Below are 11,664 nucleotides of genomic sequence, written 5' to 3'. Positions count from 1 at the left end.
AGCAGAGTGATGAATGAAAAAGACAAAAAGAAGTCACTGGCTGTTTCTCTAAGCTTCATTAAGCAGAAATCAACTCTCCATTTAATCAAGAGCATCAGCCCCGATTGTTTGCAAAGGTATAAATAGCTAATTCTCCGTGTTTAAACAGTCTAAGCACTAGAATTAGCAAATCATTTCAAAAGACTATAAATCAGGCGAGGTTTATTGTCGGGACAGAGCAGCCATTTATCATCTGATTATGATAAGGGCGAGTTTGCTTTTTGATCTCACTGGAAAATAAGGGAAACATTGTAAAAATGCTTTCTTGCACGTCATCTCCGCTCTCCACTTTGATGATGAAAAAAGATGGATGGTGGATATCCTCTTCAACGTCTTTAAACGCATACAACTGTGTGTTTTTAGACTAAACATATTTTATAACAAACACCCAAAACAAGCAATAAAAATGCAGTGAAATGTTATTTTTGAATAATATTAAAGGTATTTTTAGCTGTAATACTGGCTTTCAGATAAAAGCATTTGAACAGCACGTGTCTTAGAGTTTTTATCCTGTGCAGAAATGTTACGTTAAAACTCAGCCACGGTGCGTAAAGGTGGCCACTCGGATCCCACCCTCTCTTTTTTGTCTCAGCTGGAAACAACTGCTTTCCTGTAAGGGAACAGCCTTCCTTTCGATTTATATCGAGCCCAGTCATACTCAAACGGTAAAACCAAAACAGCCTACGAAACCGAAAAAAGATACCAGGGCCGATATTTGCTTTTTGTCTAACAGAAATCAATCCCCAGGTGTTTTGACAATGGCTGTCGAAATTCAAGCAGGGTCGCAGGTTTTTGTGAATCGCAGTTCAGGAGTGTTGATGGACAAAAGACAGCTTTTATTCTCGCACGGCATTATCACAGGCCGAGCTGTGCAGTGCTCAGAAAGCTCTGAAGAGTTTAAGCTTGTGTTTGTCAGTGTCTCATAGCACCGGTTGTTATTAATCCAGGCTTCTTTAAGGAACCGGCAATTCCATCTTTCTTTTGAAATTACCTGAAAGTGAGGGGAAGATAAAGAAACCTAAGCAAAGACATTTAGTGACAATAAAGTGACAGCTGGTTAACTGCTGGCTAATAAAGCAGACGCATGGACACAGTATATTTGAAAAAAAGGCCTTTTATCCAGAATGTCTTTTAAACTGCACACACAAACCCACGTTTCACTGATGTCAGACCCTGCAACAAGAGCTTGCAGTGATATAACGCCCCCCCCCCCCCTTTTTTTTTCTTTGATGCCTGAATATTTCTTGTAGTGAGAATTTTAAAATTCAAAACACACACAAAATACAGTGAATATAAACAAGGTCTCCTAAACTCTTAGTTCTGAGAGGAGGCCTCTGGAGGCACCAGCAAGTTCAGTGCAGCCCGATGGACTCAAGTGTCCAAAAACTGTCCACTCACATCATCTGAGGCCTGTGCATCGCGTCCTGATGATGAGAGTGATGATTCGGATACCAATGACCGAAAGTGTTCATGTAACTGCTCGGATGGACCGGGGCTCCTTTGTTCGCCATAGAGACCTCCCATAGCTGGGGCAATGCGGGCGAGCAGGGAGAGATGGAGCTGGTGCCGTGGAGATGTTCTCCCTCTGATCCGCTGCCATGCTTCATGATCTTTTTGTACTTGGAGCGCTTATTTTGAAACCATATTTTCACCTAAAGTGGGAGAACAAAAGAGAAAATGGGCATAATTGTCACTGCAGTTAACAATCAGCAGCAATATAAAAGAAATCTCATTGTCGTTTTCTTTTTATTAGCATATTTCCCCCGCATTAAACTCGGTGCTCTTTTCATCATAAACTACCCCGAAGGGAACACTGTGAGCAATAAAGAAAGTAAAACTCATAATAACTCATCTTTTGGGGTTGTTTTTGCAAGTCCCAGGCCTAATCTTGGCGCACAGTTAGCTATTCAGCCTTGCAGATGAGTGCCACTTGTTACCCATTAAAGCTAAGCCCTTTTATTGTTCGCTGTTTTATAAGTCTAGTGATGCATGAGTGTGACAGCAACAAGCCGGGACTGAAAGAATTGTGAAATAAAAGCGGCTCCAAACGCGCCGTGATAGGTCAGCGAAAATGTTTGTGGGTTCAGTTCATGGTGGCTATTTTTATACCCGAGAACAATGGTGTGAATATTCATTTAAAGAAAAAGAAAGCACCAAAGAGCCCGCTGGATATCTAGGCAACAACAACAGCACCAACAACCACACGAATGGCAGAACAACTGGGAGATAATTGTCGGGAGAAGTGTTCAGGGATTAAGAATAAAGTGCAGGAGGCGGCTGAGATGACAGGGTGGATTTCATAATATTGTTTACCTTCTATTTTAAAACTCTGACGACTTAATCGTTTAACTTTAGAACTCAACTGAAACAAAAAAAGTGATCCAAAGGTCTCATTTTTGTCCCATCCGAGGGGGTCAGTTGACACGTGCACCTGTTTGTCTTGGAAACGCGTGTAATTATTATAGTGCGTGTGCATGTGTGCTTGTGTGGCCTATAGGTACTGAAAGACTTACAACTACACCGTAAAAAAGTACGTAAAAACGAATAAATACAAGCATATCTCATTGTTAGGGGCTGGTTTAATGCTCTATAATAAACTACTGCAAAACATCTGCCAACCACTGCTTTTGCATATATTTTTTCCTCCTTTTGGTAATTTTGTTCCTACTGCAGCCACTGATCACAAAAACACTTCAAGGACCGCAAATGACAAAAGAGATACAGCCAGAAATTAAGTAAATAAGGAATGCATTAAGGGATAGGGGTATGAAATTGCTGTGATCCTCGATAATGCTGCAAGTATTTCTTTTCAATAATATCCAACACTATCCTCTTTCACTAATACATATATTTTATTCAGTCTACCATGAGTCACACTGATTCAAAATTGTTGTATATAAATTATTAGTCTATACAAGGAGTGGAAATTTTGTAAGGGAGTCATTTTAACCATAACATATTGACTATTTCTAGCTTTCACTACATCTTCCTAAATAATCCGGTTATTAGTTAATATAGTGCATAAACGATAGAGAGCATCGCAAAGTGATGCGTTTAAGGCCTACCTGAGTTTGTGTGAGCCCCAACTTTGCCGCAAGGTCTGCGCGCTCCGGTAAGGCCAGATACTGTGTCTGCTGGAAGCGCTGGTGCAGAGCCTGCAGCTGCAGACTGGAGTAGATGGTCCGAGGCTTGCGAATTTTCTTCCCTTTTCCATTTAGACGAATGTCTCTGCCTTCAATCACAGCGGACTTGTCGTGGTCTTGAAGATGAAACACAGAGCACAGAGTTTGAGCAGAAGAAGACGTCCGATTTATGAGTTTTCATCATATCCGTCAAACCAAAGCGTAAAAGTCCCATTGGACAAGCTTTGAACGTGGTCTCTGAGCAAAACCTACAGTTTCAAACAACACGAAGACCAGAGGAGTAGTTCGGTTTTACAGCCTTAATGCATACAAATTGTAGTCCCCGGATACTGCATCTGATAGGCCCTGGACGCCAACACAAAACGCCAGGGCCTGAAACGAATTATATTTGAGCATCAGATATTAATCTAATGCTCCCAAATTCTACCTTAATCTGGACGGAACATTTTAGTGTGAGCTTCACGTGGCAATGTTTACACTTCTAAGCTTTCTGGATCAGAAGGCCCTAATGCCAACAACACACGCAGCAAATGATCACACACACAAGGATGAAAGGACGGTTTTATTCCGACACCACTGGGTTAATGTGCATTAACAATAGGGGTACCTGTGGTAGGCCCAGACCATACTCAGAGAATATTATTAATATAATAATTAATATTTAATGCGACTGCATATCTTTCTTATATAACAAGGCAAAGAAAGAACACCCTACCGAGACTTAATCCTTTATTATTTCTGCATTAATAATAATAAAAATACCCCAATGTGAACGTACCTCCACTAAAATTATTTTTTTAGTAAATCTTTGCAATGAAAAAAAAAAGAAAAAAAGAAAAAAATATATATATAAACTCATATATATATATATATATATATAAACTCATATATATATATATATATATATATATATATATATATATATATATATATATATATATATATATATATATATATATGTATTTTATCAACTCACTACACATCTAAATGCGCTCCCCCCCCCCCTCTCCCTTGCCATGTGCGCAAATAGACTTAAGGCATATCAGTTTATGGCCGTTAATGATATACAACAGTTCAGTGACTTTCTCACGTACCTGTGTGCTCTAATCTGCTGTGGGTCACACTGTTGCTGTTGCTGTGATTGCTGTGTTGGTAGGGCATGTAAGCGGACGGGGGATGAGTGTTCACCGTGCCGGGGTAGGCGTAGCCCAAAGAGCGGCCATAGGACGCGGTACCAGGAAAAGGGCTTTCGTGCTGGGAATGGCCAGCAGCTTGCAAGCCGTGAACCGGATAAACGTGAGAGAGTCCGGAGGAGTGCTGCTGGTGCGTCGAGTGTCCGTGTCCGAATTCTAGAAAGGCCGACTTGGAGGGATCTGAGCCATTCAGACTGTCAGGGATAAAACCCACAGACATCATTAGCTAATGCGCAAGTCCACAAACCGTCGCTCTGAAGAGGGTTTCATGAGTTCTGTCGGACAGCCTGGAGGAAATCCACGCGTAACTCCAACGGATCATCAGCGAGAAAAGAGCCCCCAGTGGTTACAAGTTGCGGGGTGCATGCTCATAACTGTCGGGGAGTCAAAAAATCAAATAAAAGCGAAAGGATCCGTCTTTACATCACGAACAGAGCTCACATGGTTCTTCAAACACCTCCTGCCTGCAGAACCTCAAACTCACACTGGCTTCCATCTACGAGCGCTCTGATTGGTCTTCGGCAGCCAGCTGTCACTGAAGCTCCGCCATTAACTTCATTAACATATGATAGACCTATACAGGATGCAGCTCTGCAGCCCAGAGGCACCTCCTTCCATAGATTAGCAAATAAATATAATTACTATTTATTCCTTTCTCCATTAAGCAATATAAACAACAACTCCCAGGACAATAATCTCATTTTGAGAATTTGAAAAAGAGAGGAAAAACGAGCCAAACTAAATTTATTTGACTTTATTTATTGAATAATATGTGTTTGTGTGTTTCCATGTGCCCGACGCTCTTTTACAGAACGAATCGGACTCATTCGGGGGTGTAAGCAATTTAGTAACCAGCAGAAAAACATCATGCTAAGTTTTGCTCATTCTTATGTGGCGTTAATGATCACGATTAAGGTCGGAATTGTGAACGCTGTTTTTTCCCCAAAGCTCCAATGTTTTTATTCTGGTTTTAATAATCGAAATTAAGGCAAACGAAGTTTCTAATAAATTCTTCCTGCATCAAATCTGCGACAAAAATTTAATTTCTAAATTTCAGCAGTGTACTCAACGACATTCCTGCACTGGGCTGCCAGAAAAAAAGAATTAAAAAAATATAGTAGTGACATTTTCCAGTATTTGGAACTTCACTTCTTTGATATTGCAACAAACACTTAAAAAATCTTAATAAATGGTGTTTATATGCAAGTACATATACAACTGCTTACAAAGCATGCTTTATTTATTTATTAAAGTGTAGCAGGAAATGTTTTTGTTCATTTAATGCTCATTAAAATATAATATTTTCATTATTTTAGCTTGTGTAATGCTTCTACAGTCAATTTAAACGCAGGGAAATGCGGGCAATAATACACAGAGATTCAGTGAGACAATTTTTTTTTTTAAGTATGTGTCATTTATTAGTCTTAGAAGGTTCTGGCTACTGCAGATGTGTGAATGTGACAAATATTTCCAGACATATTTCCATACCCTGGAAACCAGAGGGAGAAATAGAAGACAAAGAATAACAAAGTCCGGTATTTATTTATTTTGTTCTGTGAAACTAAGAAAAAAAAAAGGTCAGCCCACACGTCACTCATATTGTCACCACACGATAAGGTTTATAAAACAAGGGAAACTTGCCAAAAGAGGGCAGAATTGCAACTGCGTGGTCAGCAAAATCTAGAAGGTGCTCGTGGATGCAGATGGAGAGACAACTGTGGCAACAGGCCCAAAGTAGTAATAACTGTTTCTATATTTTCAGGCATGCCTGTTTCAGTCTGGAGCTGCAGTCTCAATCGACTACTACGAGAAAGCTACTGCGGCTACCGAGGCTTTTGCTTTCAATAAAACCAAGTTTTACAGCACAGTTTGATACAGATCTCAGATAAATCACATATAAGCTGCAGCGAAATTATAAACAGAGTGTTTGGTGGGTTGAGTGTGGTGCTGCGCTGCTGTCCAACCCCGTCATTTTGGTCATGTCCCTACCCTGCCTGAAACTACTGGGAATCCAGCGGCATTAAAGGGCCTGCTGGGGGCTGGACTGCTTCCCAAATCTCCCCACAGGCCTCAGCCATGCAGCCAGCCAGAACAAAGCCACAAATTATTATCACAGTCAAATTTCAGTCACAATAAAAGAAGAAGAAAAAAATCGGCAGTGAGGCCAGTTTCATATTGTGGGCGACACTGGCTTCACACATAAGAGTTGTAAATGGAAATGGTCTCTGGGAAATTAGAGGTATTACGTCCATTGGCGTTTTACTGCAACATTATTGTGTTACTGCAGCGTGGAGATTGGAGTTGGAGGGAACTGATGTGACTTTTGGAACAGGTGTTGCTTTCACGGCTTAAAACACCATTGCGCACCGCACAACCCACGGCCTCAGTTTAATTCTTTGAAGGCATGGCCTGTATACAGACACAGCTCTGGTCTTAGGCACTTCCTGGATGTGTGTCAGAGCTAAGGGAAGGGAGGAAGCAAGGTGAGGAGGCTCTTTAAGGTTTGTAATTATGCCTGTATTACCGGTAAAGAACAAAGGCGGGCCCTGCAGTCATAGGGCAGGGATGGACGTTGCTCTATTAATACACGCACAGGGATGATGTTAGAAACAGTCACACTCCTGAATGCAGCCCAGACTTACTGGCGTCTTACTGTGCTGCACAATGCGCATGAGCGTCAAATCTGCAGAGGTGTGTTTGACATAGGTGTTTTCTCTCTCTCTCTCTCTCTCTCTCTCTCTCTCTCTCTCTCTCTCTCTCTCTCTTAAACACACACAAGCACGCAAACCGATCGAGTTTGTCCATCTCTAATGCAGAGTGACAGTGTTCTTTGTGTACACACCAGAAAAAACACACACTCCCAGGCAACTGCCGCCACTGTGATCTTCCCCACTGTGGCACGTCTTGTTCTACAAGTAACCCTGTGCTGCTGGAGCTGAGCCGAGGCCCAGATACGGAATGACAGTCCATGACCCCCCGCACACCCCGAGAAGTGGATGCAAGGATTTATTATCACAGGCTCGACTCAGCACATAATAGACCCGAATAAAGACCCACATGTCCAATTTAAGCTGCACATGGCTCTGAAGCCGAGGCGTGCTTTGACACAATTATCCAACTAGGAATGGATCAGAAACAAGATCCCAGGATTTTCTTAAATTAATCTGTGAGATTGAGGAATATGTATGTCGCATATGTGCATGCTTTCGTATTTTAGGTGTTAAGATTGAAGAAAGCTTCCTGGTTTGCCGGTAAAAAATAAAAAAATAAAAAATAAGAATGTGTCCGAACGAGGCGGCTGTGTTTCATCTGTGCAGACAATAGGCCTGACATTTTTCTGACTGTTCTTTGCCCCAGGAAAAAAGAAAATAACGAAAGAAGTAGAGAAGAGAGAAGGTTCCAGAGTGGAGCTGAGGATGAACAGCCTTAATCTCACCTCCAGGCGAAGTCATCACACAGAAACACTCATATCTGCACCGGCCGGATCCTCATTCCTTAAGTGCCGTGCCTTTGCTGGCAGCCTGTGAGGGCCCACAGAGTTCAGCTGTGTCACATGATCAGCATCATTCCAGTGCCGGGTACACACAGATCTAATGTGTACTCACTGGTTCCTCTGACTAAAAATAAAACACCTGCTCATTGGATTATTTTTTTCATCACGCAATTTCCTCATGAAACTTGTTTTTGCCAGTCGAACCACAGAGAAGACGGACTGCGGTTTCATGTTTCCCCCATCGCTCATTAATTTAAATGTTATTTATAATTTCACAACAGAACAGCTCACCACTCACCACTTCAAGTTCATGATACTTTTTTAAAATAATCTCCTCATTTTCGAATAATAAAACTTACAACTAAGTTTTTTTTGTTTTAAATTCAAATACAAATATTTCTTTCCTCCTTAAATTCGTAAATATATCATTTTCAATAAGTTTTGTTTAATAAGGTAGTTTTGTGAAAACGTTCGTGTCTGCAGTCTAGCTATTATTATTTGCAATTTAATTAAATTAATTCTATTCTGTTTTCACTTTCTTTTTTTTTTTTTACTAAAAAAAAGTTTTGGAGCCAATAAATAAATAAATAATTAAATATGCCAGTGTGCTAGCAATCAATAAAATGGAAAAAGAAAAATGCTAATATGACTATTCAGCATCTTCAAATAATTAAAATGCAGGGAGAAACGATCTTTTTCTTGATGAATTCTTTGCGAAATATTCAGACTAAAATAGCCCAAAGTCCAAATATACATTATTATAGCAGTTATAGTTCTTATGACGCATTTTTGTGCAATTACAAGTGAATTTAAATTGTTTTTTAGATTTTAATCCGACCCATTTATTGAGCTATTTGTCAAAATTCGGCACCAAAATAAAGACGAAACGAGAAAAGGGGACACAGGACATAGAGAAAATGGGTAGATAGCCTGAATAGCTCAGAGGAAAAAGACACAAGTACAATTAAATCTAAAAGCTAAAGTGACTCGAAGTGAATATTGTTGCGTGGGAAATGCCGGAATGTGCCTGGTTTTCCAATCTTAAGCACTGAATTCATCATTGGCATAATTGTTGCCAGACAGCAGATGACAGCAGCATCGCCCACTGCCGCTCACGGTTAAACTTAAACTTAAAACTGACTGGTTAAATACAGATGTCTAGGCAACTCTGTACAAAAAAGAAAGAAAAGAAAAAAGAAAAAGATATAAATAAAAATCCTTCAGGAAACCGTTAGCTACAATATGCAGGATGAACCATTCTAGTGCAGCCTGAGCTTGATGGCACACGGGGGCATCTGATTTAAATGGCTTCATTTGCATTTGGCATATGGGTAAATTATGCATTGCTGATTTTTTTTTTCTTTCTTCCAGCCTTCTTCTCTGGTTTAGTGGCGGCTCCAAATACCCAGTTGGTATTATTCTGACTGTGGGCGCACACCGTGACCAGTGCACGCACTTATCTCTCCATGAAAATGCCACTGTGTCAGCAGGCACTAACCTGTCCGCATGGATACAGTGAGAGCCCAGCTGATGGACAGGCAGTGGGAGTGTATAGAGGTACATCTCCAGGCCTGCTCCACATCTGGAACAAAGAAGCCAGTCTGGGTCTACCCTCGGTGTTTACAGCTCTGTTGTTTTTTCACACTCCTCGCAAAATCTTGCCCAAACACACATTCCAGACTCACCAGCTCAACATGGGGGAAAAAAAAATGCTATATTTTTCCACTGTAAATCTTGCCCCCAGTACCAAGGGAGGCGGGCAGAACAACAAAAGCTTGAAGCTGGCATGGATCAGTGGAGGCGACAGGAGGGTGGCAGCGGCTCCAGAGAAAGAGAGAAAATCCTGCGTGGCTGGGTGGCTGACATGGCACATGAGTTTAACTGAGGTCAGAAACGGCTGATGGGATGGCATCACAGGCCTTTACAACATTTCTGAAGACACCTGACGCTAGATACAAGCAGTATTTTTTATTAATATTATTTTTTATCAACACTGATTTTGACAGAGAACATCTTCAGGCCATAAATCTCCTTCTTAAACAATAAAAAGATTCACAGCACTCATTAAGTCACTACAAAGGCCCACAGGTTTAACAAGCTGCATATGTTTAGACAAGTAAGAAATTAAAATGTGCACAGCATCACAATAAAAAAAGCAAAACACTTTTTCTCTCAGTCCAGAGCAGATGAGGTGATGGGAGGTAGAAATGATAAAAACACTGGGCGATGATTTCCCTAGGGGGAATCACAGATGCACACCCGATCAACATACAATGACACAGGGCTCAGGGTTGCCAGGTTTAGACATTAGGTCCTGTTAAAGACCGGTTTACCAGGTCCAAGGATTATCCATCTGAAATTACCTGCCCCTCTGGTAACTTGAACTCCTTTTGTGGTCTGCAGGGCAACTGTGTGCAAGACAAGCATCGGTTTGAAATGCCAGAGGTGACGGGGATGACAAACCGTGGAGGATGGGACGCCTGTCTGAGCAGCAGAATGGATCACACGGGCAGCGGCTCCAGGTTGAGAGACACGGCTGTAACCTTTATCTCCCATCGACGAGGATCTTGTGAGAATTTCTGACAAGGAACATGTAAACTAAGTGTCAAAACAAGTTTCCAGTAAAGCAGAAACACCTACAGCAGATCGCCTATTATGTATGACTATCCTTTAATAAGGGAATTAATATTTGGCCCCATATAGATCTTTCACAGCCGTGAGGTCAAAGCCCTTTCTTTATACCTCTTCACTGGGAACAACTTGACTGGATCAAGTTTAGCTCCTGACAACAAGCCCTGGCTCTGTCAAGTGTTAAGTTCCATTGTGACCTACAACAAGACACAATGCCCCTGCAGCACCCTGCCTCTACTGGGCTGCCTATCAAATGACAACATCTCTCGGAGAAAAGCTTGGCAAATTGATATTAAGAAATGCACCTTGGAAGTATCATGTGCTCCTTTTTAAATTTAAAAAGAAAATAAAAGAAAAAAATCAGTACAGTGTACATATAAAATAGGAACAATGATGTGTACAGTACAGATTCTATCCTGTACCTTTATTGCTTTCATAGGAATTTAGAGGTTAAGGAGCAGGTGGGTGCTGCTAATCAAATGCACTTTATTAACTGATCATCAGCAAGTGTGAGCACCGTTATAAAAGCAGAGGCTTTGACAGTTCTGATCCCTCAAGAGCTACACGTCAGACTCTACAGGGCTCAGTTAGCGTGTTAGATGTTAAAGTTTGTGACGGTACGATTACAGAAAGACTTCCTCCAAAATTCCTCCACAGCAATGCGAGGGAGTCATAAAGTCATATGGAAAACAATGGCTTCAAGTTACCAAGTTATTGCTGCTAAAGGTGCTGCTACAAGCTAACAAATCATGGGGGGTACTTATTTTTTGCAAAAGGATGTCGAGTACAAACTTCTATCAATAAGGAAAAAAATGTTGGTCACATGACAAATATATTATGCCAAGGTGCCACTATGACAGAAACCAGTATAAGCTGGACAATGACAAATTCTCTCTCCTCCTGTTTAGGTTATTATGAAACAACAACTGTGATAAAGCTCAGAAACAAATCTATAATTATACAGCACAGCATGTAAGAATGATATCCTACATACAAGTATATGTAACATAGTATATATACAGAAATATATAAACATATAAATTATCCATACTTTTAATTCTGTTTTCAACTACCAGCTCCTGTGCCTGATTCTGTAGCTGCTAAATCCTTGACATGCATACAGACTACAACAGTGGGAGTGAACCAAAACAATAAATTTTGTTCC

The 11,664-nt window shown here is 40.8% G+C and overlaps 1 protein-coding gene across 1 annotated transcript; it reads right to left on the bottom strand.

Moving 5' to 3' along the window:
• Positions 1-854: 854 nt before the first annotated feature.
• Positions 855-4,885, bottom strand: dlx4b (distal-less homeobox 4b). The gene is made up of 3 exons (XM_040023291.1): positions 4,277-4,885; positions 3,105-3,298; positions 855-1,691 (listed from the first exon to the last, which is right to left on the bottom strand). Exons 1-3 carry the CDS (start codon positions 4,596-4,598, stop codon positions 1,434-1,436), a joined length of 774 nt encoding a protein of 257 aa, XP_039879225.1. The 5' UTR covers positions 4,599-4,885; the 3' UTR covers positions 855-1,433.
• Positions 4,886-11,664: the final 6,779 nt, after the last annotated feature.

This window comes from Simochromis diagramma, unplaced genomic scaffold, assembly GCF_900408965.1.
Source record: "Simochromis diagramma unplaced genomic scaffold, fSimDia1.1 OVJJ01000208.1, whole genome shotgun sequence".
Lineage (NCBI taxonomy): Eukaryota > Metazoa > Chordata > Actinopteri > Cichliformes > Cichlidae > Simochromis > Simochromis diagramma.
The sequence above is the reverse complement of the archived record's forward strand: the minus strand, read 5'-3'. Positions and strand labels throughout refer to the sequence as shown.

Coding starts and splice junctions, on each gene's coding strand:
- dlx4b (XM_040023291.1), bottom strand. CDS start 4,598: ATGATGTCTGTGGGTTTTATCCCTGACAGTCTGAATGGCTCAGATCCC. Junction 3,299..4,276: donor CAGCAGATTAGAGCACACAG/GTACGTGAGAAA, acceptor TTCATCTTCAAG/ACCACGACAAGTCCGCTGTG. Junction 1,692..3,104: donor TGGGGCTCACACAAACTCAG/GTAGGCCTTAAA, acceptor CTCCCACTTTAG/GTGAAAATATGGTTTCAAAA.